The sequence below is a fragment of the Ictalurus punctatus genome, chromosome 2 (assembly GCF_001660625.3).
Source record: "Ictalurus punctatus breed USDA103 chromosome 2, Coco_2.0, whole genome shotgun sequence".
Taxonomy (NCBI): Eukaryota; Metazoa; Chordata; class Actinopteri; order Siluriformes; family Ictaluridae; genus Ictalurus; species Ictalurus punctatus.
The window spans coordinates 14,367,607-14,388,458 of NC_030417.2; the positions used below are offsets into that span (position 1 = coordinate 14,367,607).

Sequence of the window (20,852 nt, forward strand, 5' to 3'; positions counted from 1 at the left end):
TATAAAGAACTTTAAAAGAGTTTAATTTATGACTAGGTTTTTGTGTGACGCTTAGATTATAACTATAGATGAGTGCAACAACTCCTCCTGGCGCATACATGGTAGGCTGATTGGTGTGTCTAAAGTGTTCGTAGTATATGAATGGGTGTGTGAGTGTGTATGTGATTGTGCCCTGTGAAGGACTGGCACCCTTTCCAAGGTGTACCCCGCCTTGTTCCCGATGCTCTCTGGGATAGGCTCCAGGTGGTCCCCGTGACCCTGAAAAGGAGTATGCGGGAGAAGATGGATGGAACACCTCCTTCTCTGCCAGTTAGACGAGGCTGATGTATATAACTGTATCCAGGACGACTAGCTTCATTTAGTGCTATGTACTCGTTTGGTTTAATCCAAGTTTCCGTTAAACACATTATATTAAATTCCTGATCAGTGATCGTTTCATTAACAATATGTGCCTTAAATGTAAGAGATCTAATGTTTAATAGTCATAGCTTCAGATAAAAGGTGCTGGCTGTGCATTCAGTATGATTGAGTTTTATACTAATTAGGTTACTAAAACAAGCTTTCTGAAAATTGCTATGTATTTGTTTAGCTCAGGGAACAGACACAGTCTTGATAGGATGAACTACAAGGATGTCGTAGGAGCAATTTTGAAAAGGGCGGCGGTGGGGGGGTGGGCGCTAGATTAAAAAAATAATAATAATAAAGCACTTAAATGCTCATTTCTAATGACTTCATTTGTTAAATATTTGTAAAGCACATAGACAGATGTAAAGGGTGACCAATAGCATTGATTTATGAAGAAAAAAACATTTTTATGAAATATGGAGATACGAGTTCTGATGTATGTCACCAAATGAAGCTCAATTTATTCATTAATATTACTCCAAACAGATATTTGTTTATTTAAAACACTAGCTCCTATAATCATTAGGAACAGCTGCTAGGTAATGTAGCTAGCCACAGTACATATTAAGACGTGGATGCCATCCTGTGAGGAACACTGTTTCTGTTGGTGAGTTGAAGCTATGAGTATGAGTTGGATGCTATTTTGCTTTAGAAAAACATTCCATTGTCCACTTTTCTCGCTGGATGACAGTGTGACCTACTACGGCAGTTCTTGATGCAACAGCACTGCCCTACCATGATGACATTTTCCAGAATCATGACAAAAAATGAAAACACACGGTCTCCAACTTACAGCTCCAACTCACCAACAATGAGAATGATCCTCACATGATGGCACTCCCGTCCCAAACATCCAACGGTGTGATGTGAACTAGCTGGCTAACCGGTAGCTATCCATACAATTTAGAAGCTCATCCTCCTCAGTCTTACTCCTGTGACCTCTTCCTCTTAATATTTTAGGATGCTCATCTTTGTGTGAACATTTTGACTAACGTTACCATTAAATCGTTTATGGACACTGTGGCACTTCTTTGGGTTGTCGGTCAGCCTGGCCTTCTGAGCACTTCCCCGAAGTGATAGAGGTGGTCGGCCCAGGTGGAGGAGTGTATGAGGACATCGTCCAAGTATGCGGCGGCGAACTGGTGGTGCAGCCTCCAGACGATATTCATTAGATGCTGGAAAGTTACCGGTGCTCTGTGGAGGCTGAAGGGGAGAACTCGGTACTGCCAGTGGCTGCTGGTGGCAATAACCCTTCACTAGGGTGGAGATGAATCAGGTTCTCCCCAGGCACTCCATCAGATCGTCAACTTGGGGAAGTGGGTAGCTGTTGAACTCATTTGAGCCTCCGGAAATCATTGCAAAGATGGGAGCTTCCGTCAGGCTTTGGGACCACCATGATGGGGCTGGACCAGGGACTGGCGGACTCTTCAATGATTCCATCCCATAGCATGCGGCTGACTTCCTCTTCAATAGCTTGATGGCGAGCCTCTGGGACACGATAGGGCCGCTGTCTGACCACCATTCCCGGCAGTGTCTTGATCTCATGCTGGACCAGGTGGGTCAGGCCTGGGATGGAGAAGATGTCGGTGAAGTGGTCCACCAGCTCCGTCAACTCCTGGCACTGTGTATGGGTAAGCACTTCTCCTTGACGGTGCAAGGTACGATCATCGGACTCTGAGGGGACAACTGAGAAGGTGTAAAGCACTGAGGCAGGCTGGACCCATTTTTTTTAGCATGTTAACGTGGTATAATTGGGTGTCTGCGTATTTACTGGGCTGTTGCAGGTGATGGTTCACTGGGCCCACCCACTTGAGGAATGTGTAGGGGCCCTGCCAATGGGCCAGTAACTTACAGGCAGCTGGAGCACCTGGTCACCTGGTTGGAACTGTTGGGGCTGAGCTAGTCAGTTTTAGGCCCACTGCTGTTCTCGTTGGACTGCCTCTATGTGCTCTCAAACAATGGGGGAGACCCAAACGATCACTTCCTGCATTTGTTGTATATAGTCGACTAAGGACCGGAACAGAAAGGGTTGTTCTTCCCAGGTTTCTCGGGCCACATCCAACAGTGCTCAAGGTCACCGCCCATAGAGAATTTCAAAGGGGGTCAACCCGGTGGATGCTTGTGGTGTCTCTCAGATGGCGAAAAGCACGTAGGGAAGGAGGCGGTCCCAGTTTTGGCCATCCTCGTTTACAACTCGGTGGAGCATCCGTTTAAGTGTTTGGTTTAAACGCTCTACCAGGCCATCGGTTTGTGGGTGGTAGACGGAAGTCCGGAGGCATTTCAGCTGCAACAACCGTCACAGATCACCCATTAGCTTAGAGACAAAAGGCGTACCTTGGTAGGTTAAGATGTCCTTGGGGATCCCCAGATGGCTGAACAGGAACACCAGTTCTAAGGAGACGTTCCAGGAGGTGGCCTTTCATAGTGGGACTGCCTCGCGGTACTGGGTGGTGTAGTCAAGGATCACAAGGATATATTCGTGACCCTGGGCAGACTTTGGGAGAAGCACTACCAGATTCATGCCCACCGTTCTGAAGGGGACCCCGATAATGGGGAGAGGGATGAGTGGCGCCAGCTGTGGTTTCCGGGGCACGGTCCGCTGGCACTGGGGCATTGCTGACAGAAGGCCCGGACGTCAGTGTCCATCCCAGGCCAAAGAAACCGGTCCCACAGCTTTGCCAGGATGTTGTGGGACCCAAGGTGGCCGACGAGCGTGTGACTCTGGGCCAGAAGTCTTGGAGCAAGGGGTGACCAGGAGGTCACACGGCTGGCCTCGGCGCTCTGTCTGATGGTAGAAGAGGCCGTTGGACACCAGGAAGTAGGTGATTTGGAGACGCTGCCCTGGTTGCTGGTTGATGCCACTGATCGCACCTGGCCCCAGCAGTGCCTTAGCCAGTCATTCTCCTTTTGTTCACACCCTAGGTTCACCTCCTGAGCGCCCTGTTGAAACACAAAGGAGACTGGGTTAGAGGATGTGTGTGTGTCACCTGAGGACGCTTGTCCAGCGGCATCCCCATCCCCTTGGGCCATGTAGGCTGGACGGACCTGGTTTGTGGTGGCTGGATTATTCTTCTGGCATTGGCGATGGTGAATGCTCGGGGTTGATTGTGAAGGAAACCCTGGCCAGTCCCGTCCAAGCAGTAGTGGCACCGGGAGTTCAGGGATCAGCCCTGCGAGCCTTAACGACCTGTTGAAGGCCTCAATGTTATCCTCGCTGGTGAGTTTCTTGAGGGCCTCTCAGCAGGGGTCTGGGAGAGGGATGGAGGCACCAGAGCAGGGCCTCTTCTTCAAATCCAGCAACTCCTGGGTCGCCATGTGGAGGCTTTGGGCCAGCTCCTAGGTCACCGCCTGCTGCTGAATATTTGTTTCCAAAAGCATGGGATCTATCTTCCTAGAGTGGGGCGTGTTGATCAGGTTGGAGCTGACATGAGGCGGGATCCAGGAGCCCTGGCAGAGGGCAAGGGAGCCGGCGAGAGGAGCAGCGCAGCCGGGGAGTTTCTCCATGAAGATCCCAGATTTTTAAATTGGGGGTGGGGGCATGTATAATGGCTCCTGTGGCCATGCGACTTCTCAGTATTGATGACCTACTGCTTCCGTACATTCTACAGTATGGAAGCAATAGATACTGCGCTATTCCATAAGGCAACGGGACTGGCATGGACGAGCTGTTAGAATCCTTGCTGCGTGGTACATCCAGATTGTATTCATGCTTACCACTTATACTGATCAGTACGCACTGTTTCAATGGCCAAGCAGTAGGTACAGAATCGAATGCAATAGGTACTGTCACAGTAAGCGAACGCAGCCAGGGACTTGTACGGCGGCACATAAACTAGTACTAATAATAAATGCATTTAAAAACGTTGTTTAATAACCTGGGGGTTGGTAGCGGCACTCAGCTTCCACCTCATTATTGTTGTATAACAGCATGGTCTGTCGTGTGCTATTCCTTACTTAAACAATTTCAATTTTTTTCCTTTTATATTTGCATTCACTGTTGTGGACATTGTTTATTTTATATACATGTTTTCTTTAACATGTCTATAACAATTTCTAAACAAACAAACAAAAAACGACAACAATATCATATTTGATAATGCATGGTTACTTTTTTCAGTACATAGATTAAATATGTAATCACTAACAGTACCAATGGAAAACATGTTTCATTTTGTTTTGGTCTGCCATATATTCATATGTGGCACAGCTCTGTTTAGTCAATAACATTATCACAGTGTAACCCCCAGAGCCGACAGTATAAATGTCTGGGGAAACGCCCTAAGGACGGAAAATATTCCCGGTGGCGGAAATGACGGAAGTCGAGATAACTCTTTGCCTACAGATGAACATAAATGTAAAACAATAGTACCGAAACTGGTAGAAACACGATTTTTTTACGTGCCCACAAGAGTAACGAACACGTATTCAGATTATTCAGCTCGAAAACATGAAAAAAAGTAAAGGCAATCGTGTAAAAATAAACAAAAGAAACCAACGGAAAAGACCGGAAGCTCCGGGCTGTAGAGGGTTAAACGGAGCGGTGTGGTGAATGTGTAGAGCTCTACTGTAGTGCACCACACACAGCCAATGGAATGCGCGCGCTGCATGACTCAAGCACGGATCTTTTGTGTATATTTACATTAATAAAACCGACACGGGTGGATTAGGACGCGTTATAAGACGCCATGGAGCAGTGGCATGCACGTGAGGTGTTAAACGGAGGAGCTGAGCCGCAGAAAAGGTTTGTGATTTTACACCGAGTGTGTACGGTAGGACGGAGGGAAGGAAATTCGACATGGCGGCATTTGGCGCAAACAAAGACGTGTGTGTGTGTGCGCGCGCGCTTATGTGTGTGTGCGCGAGAGAGAGTGAGAGAAGGAAGCAGGATGCGTGTAATTCTGACAGAAATCTTGACGCACACCGCTCTTGTTGTTAATGTTGTGACGTGCAGACAGTGCGGTCGATTATAACGAAATCTCAATCCTAGTTTACGACCATACTACTTTATTATATTACTAATCATATTGCTAATATTAATAATACTACTAGTACTAGAATACCTGCTTCAGCCTTATTTATCTATTTCAGTATACTTGCACTCTTGGATTTTGATGTAATGATGTAGTAATATCGATTTGAATTAATGATATAATGACATATATAACAATTTTCATTGAGAATACAGGCATTTATGCCATGTTGGCAGTGATGGTCAATTAAGTGCATAATAAACAAGGATCATTGTCCTAGATTTGAAAAGAATATTTCATAGCTGGGTTCAAGCAGTAAGAACCGAGTATGAACTTTTCAATAATTCAGCAAATTTAAACAAGCCGAAAAGCAAGTAATGAATTCGGTCACCAAGGAATTGAAACGTATGAATATATTTTACCAAACTGTACTTTTGTCAGTTGTCACTGTGGTGATAACATTAAGGGTCCATCTTATGTACCTTTTAATATGTAGCTTTTACTGGAGAAGGTGCATGTGGTGTAGTTGTACTTAATGTTTAGATTCAAGCTTTATTTTTGTGTCCGTATTTTTTATTTTTTTATTTTTTGCTACCGTTCCAGCAACTTGTATTCTAATAGTGTATTATTAAAATACATTACTTACTAGTGAATTCCTGTGGGAAATAGAGTAATTACAACATGATGATCTGGAGACTATTTAGAGCTGTTAATCTCGTCCCACTAGGGATGGGTGATATCTTATAGTTTGCGATATACTGGTAGAAATTCTCCCCACGAGAAGAATTAGTCTTCCCGTGATAATAACGATAAAGCTTAGTTGATGACATATTTCTGTGTGCGAAGGTTTACGACCCATAAAAATTGAAACGCCCAGAACTGTATATGGTACCATCATCAAAACAAACTGTATGTCGATACATGAAATTCTGGAGGGGACGTCGGACGGCGTGTGCGTGGGGACGTAATGACGTGTGCCGTTAATCAATCTATGTTCTATAACGTGTAAAACAGGAACATGAAAGGAATATCTTAAAAGCGAGTCATGTAAACACTTTAATCACAATATTGTCTTATTCAGAATAAGGTTAATAATGAGATTACTGCTGTCCATGTAAATGTAGTCATTGATTATATCAATATTGATCGCATATATTCACGTATTGACATACAGTTCGTCTTCGTTATGGTACCTCATACAGTTTTGGGAGTTTCATTTTTCATTTTATGGAAGCTTCAAGTGCAGATAATTATTTGTCATGCTATACATGCAAAGAGACGACTGCTTGAAGCCGTGATTTGCGTCCCAAACCGCGTACTTACCTACTATATGGTAGCCGAGATAGATGTATTTCACCTACTTTATAGTAGCTGAAATAACTGTATCTCTCCTACTATGTAGCAGGTAAGTACATGGTTTTGGGACGCAGCTGTGCTCTCTTGTTTGCCATCAAATGGTTGAGCACTGCCATGTGTGTACGTGTCCTGTCGCAAAATGCGGTGAAAACTCACACACACCACGTTAATGGTGTGATTAAGGTGTGTACATGTCTGTAATCACATCGATAATGCGACTAAAATAGGAATACTCCACATGACTTAACTAGATTTGTGTTTACTTCTAGTATGACTTTAGTCGGATTAAGGTCATCAATAATCGCTGTTTACATGGTAGTTTCTTAATCAGAGTATCGTCTTAACCCGGGTCAATATCGGATTATTGTTGTCCATTTAAAAGTACTGATAGTTGAAGTGCTTTCCAAATGCAGCTAGTTTTGTGGTTTTTGAAGGAAATGCACAATTGTTAAAAGGAGCTGAAAGGGAAGAAAGAGGGGGGAGGGGGGAGGGGGGGGGATGAAACTAAGGAATAAACCTGACAAAGAAAATAGAATGGAAGAAAAATAAACAGATATGGTGATTTTTAAATTGTGAGCAATTAAAATGGATCCATGACCTGTTTTCACAGAGAGATTGTATGTACTGTAATACTAAACACATTTTGCCAGTTGCATTGAAAACTGACATGGCCCCCATGTTGTTTTATGAACCAAACTTTACTCTGTTCACTAGTCCAGCTTGTTTTGTCCCTGACTGACACGTAAACAAACCATTACTTACAAAAAGTAGGCAGTTCCTTAGCTTATGGTTCCTTCTCATGTTGCTTGCCAACATAGCAGCATAGTTGACAACATGGAGTAGTTGGTATCTAAGATATTCAATATTATTTATATAGAACTGCTGGATTGTACATTGCGTAAATAACGGTTGTTTACGAAATATGCAAAGGCAAGATTAGCACGTCGAGGAAACATGGTGAATTTAAACCACCAAGAATGCACCCCAAAGAGTGTGCAGACAGCCAGATAACACGGGTAGTGCATTAACAGCAAACAAATGCATTTAAAAAATGCACTACTATAGAGAAAACAAGTAAGTACTTGATAACTAAAAATGTAAAACCAACTCAGTTAATGTATGTAGTATTTAAAAATATTTAAATACTCGCCTGTCAAACACCTTTCCATTTGTTGCAGTTTAAAAGACTGGAAGACATTTAGTAGTTAAAAATACTCCCTGTGATTGTCTGACTTACGTTTTTTTTTATAAAGTGCACTTTATAAAAAATTTGCTTGAAAAGATACTTCAGACTAAGGCTACGCTACCTTCACATAAATCCGCGTAGACCTGAATTTTTGTTTTAAAATTCTCTCTATCTACACTGGCATTTTGAAATGTTTTCGAAAAATTGGGCATGCGTAAAAACGGAAGAAGCTTTGGCCTGTGTCATTTCTGTCAGCCTTTTATTTAAAAATGCAGTCTGAAGGTTGTACAAAGTGACATTAATATTTATTAAAGCTATCAAACTGGATAGCAGGCACTATAACGGAAGTGCATCATTGCCCACCACTGTTTTTAAATGAATGGGTCACATGACTGAATCTCATGAATTAAAAATACGTCTTGGTTTTTGAATATCTCTGTTTTCTCAGTCCACACTACAATGTGAAAGCGGTGTTTTCAAATCTATTCACTTAGGAGAGTGTTTTTGAAAAGCCGTCTCAGTGTGGACAGAAGGCCAAAACATGGAGAAAAAGATTTATCCAGGTTAATATGGACGAAGCCTAAGTAGTTTCTGTTATTCTTATGCTTATGCTTCCTAGTAGAGCTCACAAAATAGTCTCAAAACTAAGATTAAAAAAATAATAATCATGATTATATTATGGATTGTGATCCAGCCTGAGAACATTGTTTTTTTTTTTTGCCAGATTGCCCCCTCTTGAAGCTACTGAATCACATGAAGTTACTGTATTATTCAACAAAATACTATTTAAAAAATTGTACATTTTATCAAGACCAAGTCTTTAAATTTCACAAAAAGGTCTAATGCCGTTTGAACAGAATCTGTACGTGAAGAGGTTCAGGCTTGCTTTGCGAACATTGTAACATCTTCTGGGATGATAATAGGCACTATCCAGACCAGCCTACAAAGCGTCATTATGACAATTTGGAACACAGCTGTCGTATCACAGAAAAGCAGAAGTCAAACAGAGGAGCTTGTTTCTGGGTATACAAGGCTGATTGAATTCGGAGCTGTTATCATTTTGGACACTTGAAGGTAATGAAATCGTGTTTTTTATTAGGAGTTGAAGAAAAAAATCAATAACCAGCATTACAGCACAGACAGACATGGTCAACGCATGCAAACTCCAACAGGCAGGCAAGCAAATGTCAAGCCAGGAAAAGCAGAACACTTCGAGATCGAGAAGAGGGAAAATAAGACAAGCAGGGACAAGGAAACCAGGGACCATGGTAACAAGGCTCTGAACAGCAGCACTGACGCGCACACATAATTTCTCAGAAAAGCAACGTCCACCAGGGGAATATATGACAGTATTTCACAACACAAACCAGGCATGAAGAGACAAATTGTAAGGGACAGGTGCTAACAAAGTTCAGGGATATAAACAAGAATCCAGTAAATGTGTATGACATTAGTTAATGTGCATGTAAATACTTCAAATTAAGATTGAAGTCATCTACAAGAAACGTGTGTACTTGAATTTTTGACACATTTTGCGAATTGGGAAATGGAGGCATAATTTACAACATTTGAAAGATAACATGGGTTCGTATTATAGCTGTAGGATGTGACGCATTAACAATTAATAGTCAAGACCTACAATTATTTGTTTACATTTACAGCTTTAGGTAAATCCTCTCTATCACTGTCTATAACCACAGCAAATAAATAAATAAATACCATGCACTGTTATCAAAAATATTTCATGCAATTTTTCAGTGTAGAATCTAACATAAATCCATCAGTAATCAACATTTCTGGAAATTCCTCTTTAATATTCTTCCAAAAAGGGGCATGAATGAATGAACACGCTTGTGCTGAGTAGGCAGAAAATCTTCATAATTGCTGTTATGAAGAAGTTGTTTCAGATGCTGCAGTGGGCAAAAACAGTGAAATGAAGTATGTGGACATCATAACACTTGTACGTTTTGAGCATCTCGTTCCCCCTTTTGCTGTTATAGTAACCTCCACTCTTCTGGAAAGGCTTTCCACTAGATTTTGGAGCGTGGTTGTGGGGATGTGCCCATTCAGCCACAAGAGCATTAGTGAGGCTGGGCACTGATGTCAGACATGAATGCCTGGGGTGCAGTTGGCATTCCAGTTCGTCTTCATACACCTTGGTCATATTTCCTTAATAGAAACTATCCATTAATTCCCAATAACTCATAGTACTTTATGTTTGGATATCTATGAACATTTGCAAGTACTCTTGTACATGAAATATAAAATAAAAATCAAAAACCTCTTCTTTTATTCAGGTACAAGATTATTTTTTTTGCATTTTGTTAGCTGATTATTCTAAACTATGAGCTTAGCTATTTGACTACGCAAGCTGCTGTTATGAACAGGCGTACCTAATGTTGGCTTGCTAGCTAGACCGTCTTATGGTTATATCCAAGAACAAATGACTCGTGGAAAAAAAAAAATGTAATCTTTGTCTGCATCAGCTGATGTTGAGGGACACTGGACACCACTGTGCTATTAAAAAAAACTAGTTGATCTCAGTAACGTTTAACATTGTTCACATGCAGTTTTAACCTGCATTCGTTTGCTAATATCTTCCTGACGAAATTCCACCTGGGAGTTTTCACTGGAGCATTGGAGCCCAAACACTGGATATGTTACTCCTACATACAGTGCCCTCCGCTAATATTGGCACCCTTGGTAAATATGAACAAAGAAGGCTGTGAAAATTTGTCTTTATTGTTGAACCTTTTGATCTTTTGTTTAAAAAAACAACAACTTTGCTCTCATGGATATCTAACAATTGCAAACAAAAGACCGGTATATCCAAAAAAAGTTTTTGTTAAATATAGGCGTGCAACAATTTTTGGGACCCTTTTAGTCAATACTTTGTGCTACCTCCCTTTGCAAAGATAACAGCTCTGAGTCTTCTCCTATAATGCCTGGTAGGTTGTAGAATACATGGCAAGGGATCTGAGACCATTCCTCCATACAGAATCTCTCCACATCCTTCAAGTTTCAAGGTCCATGACGGTGGACACTCCTCTTCAGTTCACCCCACAGGATTTCTATGGGTTTCTTGATGTATGTTTTGGATAGGGGTGTAACGATGTAATCGTGATGCAAAAATGTTACGATATGTATTGTAGAGTTATGGTGATTATTTTTTAGTTTTATAATTATTTTTACAATAGGACGTCCATTTTATCCAATAGCTTGTTTGCAGTCACATGATTCTGATGGCAAGTGAAATATAGATGGAGGGCAGGAAATGAAAAGCAGAATGGACAAGGTGGAAGGAAGTCTGTACTGTACTGGTTTAGACACTATTACAAGAGAAAGGTATCAGAAAATCACTTGATCACAATGATGTATGAAGAGGGTTTTTCTATTGAATTGAAATACTTGCCTGCATTCGAGGCGGCAGATATAAGCAACTACCTTTTACTCCAGAAAACAAATGAAAGTATACAAAAGTCTGGAGGCATAGAACAATGACCTCGGTACCAAGGTGCACCACAGTGATTATCATTTGGTCTTTGCTCGGGTGAGTGGCATTTCTTTTTTGTCCTGTGGATTAACCCCAGCAACAAACATTCAGCGCTGCTGCGCCTCTCGACGTTAACGTTATGGCTGTTTACTTTAGCTATTAGGTTAACCACTCTCAAAAGTTCCACTGAAACGCAACTAAAGGCGTGGATCATCGCAAAACAATTACTTTAACTTCACAAAGTACAGAAACAACTAATGCTACATAAATATAGCAGCTGTATGTTGTATTAAATTACCTTTGACAAAGTGGTCACTGCACACACGTGCATTATCCGACTCTGCTCCTCCAGACCGCAGACGCATGTTTACAATACAGTTTTTTGGTTCCTTGTGGTTTATTGGTTTGATCTATTTGAGAACCATAAATGACGTGAAAGCATTTTGAGTTTGTGATAGTGCTTCCTATGTAGAAAATCATTTCTTGCCCTCCATCTGCATTTCGCACAAAGATCCCAGCTTCTGCCTGAAATTGTAGGTTTGCTGTTTTTTTGTGATTTTTATTTTTTTTTTTGTTAAAAGAAAAACAACCTGTATGTAACCAAAACAAACCCAAAAGCTGTTTGTGTTGAGTTGAACCATTTTGAACACTATTTATTTTAATATTTTGTTTTTTATTTTTGCACTTTTACTGCTTTAAGAATTTCTCTTAACTCTAATTTCATGTTAAAATTCAGTTTTATTGTTCAGTGATGCATCTTGTCAATTGTTAATTTACATACAGAAGCTTAAATTAAATATTTAAATTAATTAATTCAATAATTTGTTTAAATTAATTCTTTAAGTTGTATGTACAACAAAAAGTTATTGAAAATTGTTACTGTTTTGGAAATTTCATTTTTAAATTTTGTTCAAAATATCGTGATACACTCAGCTCACGATTCGATACATATCGTTACACCCCTAGTTTTGGCTCATTGTCCTGCTGGTAGATCCAACCATGGCCCATTTGGATAAGCTTTCTGGCAGAGGCAGTCAGGTTTTCATTTAATATCTGTTGATATTTGATAGTCCTTGATGCCATGTATCCTAACAAAATGTCCAGGTCTGCTGGCAGAAAAACAGCCCCAAAACATTAAAGAGCCACCACCATATTTAACTGTGGACATGAGGTACTTTTCCAAATGGCTACCTCTCTGTGTGAACCAAATCCACCTGGTGTTTATTGCCCAAAAGCTCTATTCAGGTTTCATCTGATCATAGAACCCGATCCCATTTGAAGTTCCAGTAGCGTCTGGCAAACTGAAGATGCTTGAGTTTTTGTTTTTGGATGAGAGTAGAGGCTTTTTTCTTGAATCCCTTCCAAAACCTTTGGTGATGTAGTTTTGGAGACTTTCTGACCCCAAGATGCAACAATCGTCTGCAGTTCTCCAGCTGTAATCCTTGGAGATTTTTTTGTACTCGAACCATCCTCTTCACAGTGTATTGAGACAATATAGTCACACGTCCAATTTCAGTTTGGTTCATAACATTTCCAGTTGACTGGAACTTCTTAATTATTGTCCTGATGGTAGAAATTTTCAGTGCTTTTGCTATTTTCTTATAGCCACTTCCCATTTTGCCACACATCATAGCTATATTCCCTGGTCTTACCCATTGTTATGAATGACTAAGGGAATTTGGCCTATGTGTTACCTCATATACCCATGTGAAACAGGTTGAGTCATGGTTGAGCAATGTCCCGTTCATAGTCACCCAGGTGTACTAAAAAATGTAAAATATCAATGGGCATATACTTCAAATATATTTCTCATATGAATTCATAGGAATGCCCATAACTGTTGCACTATATCTAACAAAGATATTTTTTGATAAACCTGTGTTGTGTTTGCAGTTGTTTAATATCCGTGAGAGCAGAGTATTTTTGTGAATTATTTGAACAAAAGACAATTTTTTTTTATAGCCGCCTTTGCTCATATTTACCAAGGGTGCCAATATTAGTGGAGGGCATTGTAGGTCTTCTGTTCAAGTGAAAAGAGCAAATGTACATTCACTTTGGGATTTCATTTGGGTATGCACAAAGCTTATCAAAAGGAAAACTTTTTTTTGTTTGTATTTTGTATGTCATCTCCATAACAGTACCAACTTTCTGGGAATCCATAACTATTAATGTTATGAGAGTCTAAATGGCAGTGTTGATAGATGCTGTGATGAATGCAAACTAGTCAGTTGAAATGGTCGGAAATGGTTAAACTGAAGTATTAAAATCCTTCGAACAGACCGAGGCCATTCGGAAGGCTGAAAATAAGGTGGATACAGTTATGTGCTTCCAACTTTGTAGCAACAGTTATAGTTCAGGCCCACATATGGGTGTGATGGTCAGGTGTCCCCGACCCTTTTGCCATATAGTGTATGTGTAGTCTATTCACTATAATGGATGTCTAAGAAAACTTGATTTATAGTAGCAGGTAAATAAACTATGCAATTATTTTCATTGACTTGAATAATTACCTTTAACAAATAATGACACATTTTCCTTTTTTCTCATTGTTTAGGTCCATTACAACTTTCCACTCCCACAAATGGATCATTCATCTACCTTAAGAGTACTGACTATAAGAGTATTTTGGTTTTTGCTGAGTAATTTACCGTCACAACCATGAATTCAAACAGCTTGCAACAAAATTTTATCTTGTTTCTTGAAAAGACAAAAGAGAGTAAAGAAGCACCCAAAAGCCTCAATGGGCGTCTCTGTTGCGAGAAATGCCGCTTTTCAACCAAAGACACTGCGCTATTTGAAAGGCATGTGGCACAACATGAGGAAGTGATCTTCTCCTGTACTATCTGCAACCACATCTCGTACTCAAGAGTCGAATCTCAACGACACCTTGTAAAACATAAAGGCTCGTTTCCCTACAAGTGTAATTGGTGCACTTACGGAGCAGTCAGGAGGGACTACATGGTAAAACACATTCAGAGGATACATGGGAAGTCTGCAGATGGAATCTTTATGACTGATTGTACTAAACAAATTGAAGGGACTAATGGACTGTGCCTGTCCACTCCAAGAACTTTGGGTGGACCATCACATGATGTAAAGTTTGTGAGCCATTCAGCAGGAAATGTGTCCAGTCTACTTTCTAGTGCGAGTCAGACAAGAACTAGTGCACCACATCATGTTAGTAGTACAACTTGTGGACTACCCGTTATTAAGTCTCAACCCTACGTTGTGCCCAGTACTACTCACACAGTATGTAAAGTTACACAAGGAATTATTAATTCACCAAATGTCACTGTTAAAGGAGTAGATCCAACTGTAGGTAAAGCAATTGAGTATATTAAAAAAATGACTGAGAAAACATCCTTGGAAAAGACTGCTGTAAGCAGTGCACTTCCCAGAGTTCATGTTGGCATATCTGGAGAACGTGCAGTTCAGCAAAAGCCACCCCTTCAGAGCCAAGTGGTAGGAACCACAGAGAAGACAGATATTCAGTCCAAGATAATTCCGAAAATTCAGGTTGGACTTCCAGTCAGTAATAATAATCATCTGAAGACACTTCTCAGCAACCAACGTGAAGCTCCAGTATCACAAAAGTCAGTTATTTCTGGAGCTGTGCAAAATATTTCAGTGGCACATGTAGTACAAAGGCCTGTTCCATCTTCAGCAAATCCCACTATCCCTGTTGAGCGATTCAGACAGGGAGTACCATCCATAAAACATGTGGCTCAGACACCAGGAAAAAAGAGTCAACACAAGGCAAGACCCAATATTCTTGTGAGGACACCACCTGTGACTCTTGAGTCAAGTACAAAGTCAGGTGTACAAGTGGGATTGTTAGCACCCTTAAACCAGCCCATCCAACACAACAGACCCTTGATGATATCAGGTCCTCAAGAGAGAAACCCTCCCCGGTCCAATGTTCAAGTGGAATTGCTAGCGCCTTTAAACCAGCCCATACAACACAACAAACCCTTAACAGTATCCTGTCCCGAAGAGATTACCATCCCGGCTGGATGCCTCGTTGAATTGGTGGAGGTGAAAAATGTCAATGGTACACGAGAATTGGAGCTTCGGCTTGTACCACAGCAGCTTACTGGTTCTCAACAGGGGGACCTGAAAAGTACTACTGTAACTGCTACAACAAGTAGGTTGTCATTTAAATGTAGGGTTGCTGCAGATGATAATCAACCAATAAATATGAACCATGAAATCAACACAGCAAAGGCAAATGCCATTCCCGAGCATCTGGTTCAGCGATCACATCTAAAGAAATTTTCAGATGACAAGGTAAATGTGAAAAATGAAACCAAGGTGAACGAGAAAGTGTTTTCCTCCATGAAGAATGGGACACAGGCACCGGGATCTTCAAGTAAATGGTTCCACACTGTCTCAAGGTCAGTAGTGTCTAACCCTTCAGAATCACAAAAGTTTACGCAACAACTATGTGGCGGACAAAAACATGTGACAGAACCAGTTAAGCCACTGTCTCACATGAACTGCACAGGAAAAAACATTTCTTCACATGCAAGTAACAAGAACATTACAGCTGAAGGTCTTAAATATGAGCTCAGAGCTCCTCAACCATCAACAAACAAACAGGATGATGCAGAATTAAGTTATCAAGGACTCCCTGTTATTTCATCTGTTTTTTCATTGTGCCCCATTCCTCAAGATACTCCGAGCCATATTCACACCAGAGATGGAGAAGCTCAGCTATCTGTAGTTTCAGACTCAAAACAAAGTGTAAAAATCACAGACAACCAAATAGTCTGTAGACCAACCCTGAAAACAGAGGATGAAACAAGATTGTTGACTGACAGTGTTCAGAAATCTGGTCAACTTACTGAGAAGAAGGATGAGATTTTAGAACCCAAGGCACCTGAAGATATAGGGAAAGAAAAGCTAGACTCCATGGGGGAGAAGCCATTTGCAAATGATGATGAGGAGGATGAGGAGGACAAGATTATACCAGAACTCTGTAGATCTTCAATCAATGCTGTACAGATGGATCCATCATCCAATATGAACAGTTCATCAGTAAGCAAGAGTGACCATTCCACACCTGAAAAAATTGAGAAAACAACGTTGGAATCGGAGAAGAGCTTGCTTGCACAGAGTGACAGTCCTCTCGCTTCGTCCATGAATCCTATAGTAGCTTTGATCAGAATGCCAAGCTTGGAATTTTTTTCCCTTTCAGATTCTGCAAATAAAGTTCCAGAGAAACAAGATGGCGAAGAAAGCATAACTGCTCGTCCTGTTGTCTGCTGCACGTCAAACCAGCAAAACGTACAAGAAAGAACAATTAAGCTTGTTTTAAAGAGAAAATGGTCTGAAACTAAAACTACTCAAGATCAAAGGATAGGCCTAGTATGCATTGATATACCACCCACAAACAAGAAAGCTAAAAAAGAAAAGAAGAGGGCCAAGAAACACAAGTCCCCTAATGACCAGCAGTTGTTGGGGAAATATACAATGGGAAAAATGTGCTTGAGTCCGCTAAAAGATGACCAACTAGTTAAACTTCCAGGACCAAATCAACCTGTGGTGGTTCTGAACCATCCAAATCCACTAGTCCAGATGGTCAGTGTAGAAGATCAGACTTTACATAATCTGCACTATAGAAACTCAGCTCCTGACCTCTGTAATCAGGATGGAACCACCCTGCCCAAACCTGTGAGAACGTGTCCTGCATTTAAAATGACACTGAAAAAAGTCCAGGGACAGAAGTATCAGGTTACCGAGCTTCTTCTAAAAGGTGTCTCTGAAAAAACAAACCCTGGTTCACTATGTTCTTCTTACGTTTCTCCTCCATCGGTACACCCTTGGTAGTGTTTTCCCTAACTACTTTGCAAGCAAGTTAGATGTTGCATTTGGTACAGCTGGTAGGAACATCAGGCTCTAAGGGGTTTTTGATAAAAAACAGTGCTGGAATGCAAGAAAAGACTATTTACAGTGTTTCCTGGAACTTTTTTTTTTTGGGGGGGTGGTGGACTCTTGACATTTTAGTTGTTATTTACTCTGTACTTAAAAATCTACTCAAGGGATCCAAAGGGATCCTAATCTGGATGTACAGTAAATTGTTAATACATGTACAGGAAAAGCTTATGTTTGTATGTAAAGGTTTGGTTTAAATAAATGTTTTTGTACATTTGACACAAGAGCTTTTCCAACATATCACAGTGTTCAACATCAGTTATTTCACTATAGAATATTAACATAACCACACAAACAATATTGACCCCATTTTATTTTATCTTTTTAAAATTTTAATATAAACCTGGAGACTTGCCTCGTCTTAGGTTAGAGTGCTCCCTAAATGCTTTATATGTATGAGTGAAGTATGAACGTGACTTTGTGTAATGTGCCAACATCAATATTGAAGTGTTATAAGACCATTGGATGAATGCAATTAATTTATATATTTCTAGCCAACAAGATGTCCCAGCTTTTAGGAACTTGTTTGTTTGGATGGTGTTAAATGCAATATCAGACTGCCATATTAACAATATAACCATTTTAGATTTAATTATCACTGTATACCATCATACAAATCTATTGTCACACCATTAGATGGATGTTTTTTGTGATTGTTAAACCTGCCTGACAAATGTCCTACTTTTTTTTCTTAAGTTTTATGTTAGGGATCCACTGAAATTGTAGCTGAAATGTATCAACCAAAACCACACTTTTAGTTTAAATGCCAGACATTTCGCCCAAGAACTTTTCCCACTAAGGTTTGAATAATCACGTCTGAACATAACATCCTGGTCAATATGTGGACTACATGTAATAGTTTTTTTTATTATTTTTATTTCTTAGGTTGTTTTATTTGACTGCTCAGTTGTGTGGAGTATTGCAAGGATGGAGCCTATCAAAGTGTTCTTTCATTATCTTGGAGTTGTTGTTTTTTTTTAAATATTAAAATAAAAGCTAATAATTAGTTATTTAAATTTTCAGAAGCATTTGAAACAGTACCGCACAGAAGCTGATTGTTTTCCTGTAACAGCATATCTCAAGTGTTTTATTCCTCTCACTTCAGCAATCTGCCAGTGCTAACAATTTTTTAATGTATTATAATAAATAATTGTTGCTTATCAGTTTGCAGTCACATTTAATGTTTTAGAATGTCCAAAAAACAGTTAGTTTCTGTTAGCACTTCCATTATAGCAGCTATTCACCATCTATTTCCTCACCAGCCTTTCTATGTTTCTCTCTTGAAATGATTTGCCTTAAACTTTCTAACCAGTCAGAATTGAGAATTCAGACATGCTGTGGTGTAAATTGTTTTGAATTATGGTTTAAGCCAAGAAATTCAGTTTTTTGCCTAAATTTGACAGACTTGTGATGTTTTTAACTGTCACAAGTGATTCTAATATAACCTTTGTTTCATATGTGTGAGAGTCCTCATTTTCCAGTTACAAATCATAATGTAAGACTTTGATGTAAGGAATAAAACACTAAATTGTAGTACAAGTACATTGCTTGCCATGTTGGCGAGAAATCGCAAAGCCCTCTATCCTGAAGACTTTCTCATGTTCGAAAGCTTTAACCTCTGATTTTTCCCAAGCAGTGACACTAATGACTAGTAACTCCTTCCTTCAGTGTTACTTAATTGTATCCTGACAGAAAACTTCACCATGTATGAAACCTCCCAAATTTATATACCAAGTGGAATGCGTGGGGCTGCAGCTTCAAAAAGTCAAAACTCTGCATGTGAGAGGTTATCTGTTAATCCATCAAGTGAGGCATAAAGTACAGATAAATTTACAAATTTGATGTTTTGGTGTTGCATTTATGTACATTTTTTTTATGCAGGTCCAAGTTTTCCAGAGGTTTGTCAGCACAATGATATTTTTAAATCAGAGTCTCCTATGCAAACATAATTACAATATCTGATTGAAATGAAAATTAGTGTCGTCATATTTCACTGTGCAGCATGTCAGTTGTAGGTTAATGGAAAATGGAGGACTGTAACACTGTTGTCAAAGGAGGGACTGTGAACTAGCAGAATTGCTTGATAGTTGGGGTGATAAGGCAGACAAAACCTGACCAAATATAACTCTAATGCAAATACAACACAAACAAAAATTTTGTGTTGTTCATCACACCAGTGATGATATTTATTGTACATGAGGGTCCATCAGCATTGACACTAATGATTTAGATGTCGTGAATGGCAAAATAAGAAAATAACACAGTTATTTGTAACGTGACCATAGACTAAATGCAGATGATTGATAAAACAGTAGACTGTAATGTTGACATTTGCTTGTTTTTTGTTAACAGAGCACTTTTCTATAACAATTCTTTATAGTATGGACTAAGACCTTTTTTAAAAAGAACTAATAATGATTTTAAAACAATAGAAAACAGATGAAATATAAAGTGTGGCCCTTTTTGGTATGTTATTTCCATTAATTTATAAATTAAGCCTCATCTCAAATGAGATTTGACCAAGGTTTATTATATGCTGATAAAGCACTGTCCATTGGAAAAACACTAGTAACCGTGTAGCACTTTTATAAATGTTTTATAAAATAATGTAAAACCCATGATTAAAATGTGGAAATTACCACAATTTTAAAACTTAATATAATTAGAAATACACAAGTGTTACAACCTGCAGCATGACTGAGTGTTTCTATGTAAAATCCAGCATGTACAGTTTAAAGGGATAAAAAAAAATATTGAGCTGTGCATTTCTGTATAAATGTACATACAATGTGAATTGTTGATGCTTTTATATTCCAGTGTTGTACACAAATTACATAAAGATTTTGACTTCACAATGTAAACCGAGTTTGATTTTTACTAACCACATTGCATATATTTTTAAGAAAAAATGTACCTGCTATTTGTTTGTGGACATTACTACATTCTAATGACTATTCTATTTCTAATGCTAATCATTGTTAATGTGATGATGAAAGCTAGTGATCTTGCTGGCAGTTCCCACTAGAATTGTAAGGCTGCCAATGATTCTAGAGGGAACTGCCAGCACGATCGCTAGCTCATCACATTAACAATCATTAGCATTAGAATAGCTATCAGCATTAGAATAGCCATTCGAATGCAGTAATTCTTAAAAGCCAACAATAAATATTAGATCAAAAAGCCAAATTATTTATATAGATATTCATTCATTCATTCATATATATTCTTGTTGGCTTTTTTGACATTTGGACAAGCAAACATTTTGATCCTCTTTGAAACAGAGCCTATTAATAAAGTTGATACATTATCAAATGACATAACATTGTCATTTTGTAGTAATTTTCACAATGTAAATTAGCAAAATGTAGATCAGACACATGGATAAAGTAAGTACACCCCTACATGTATCACACCTTCAGAGCCATAAGATTAGAATCAGGTAGAACCTGTCTCATATCTAGTGTCCGGTTTTCCCTTTGCTATGGAGGTGTGGTGTCATTATGCCAAG

General features: G+C 39.6%; 1 protein-coding gene across 2 annotated transcripts; it reads left to right on the plus strand.

Annotated features, from left to right (window-relative positions):
* Positions 1-4,717: 4,717 nt before the first annotated feature.
* LOC108254797 (uncharacterized) lies at positions 4,718-18,300 on the plus strand. 2 transcript variants are annotated; one of them, XM_017450125.3, is made up of 3 exons: positions 4,718-5,146; positions 9,017-9,185; positions 13,965-18,300. In XM_017450125.3, the coding sequence occupies exon 3, from the start codon at positions 14,069-14,071 to the stop codon at positions 17,237-17,239; it is 3,171 nt and encodes a 1,056-aa protein (XP_017305614.1). In that variant the 5' UTR covers positions 4,718-5,146; positions 9,017-9,185; positions 13,965-14,068; the 3' UTR covers positions 17,240-18,300. The 2 variants fall into 2 exon arrangements, with proteins under 2 accessions (XP_017305614.1, XP_017305609.1); XM_017450120.3 differs by lacking the exon at positions 9,017-9,185.
* The last annotated feature ends 2,552 nt before the right edge of the window (positions 18,301-20,852 follow it).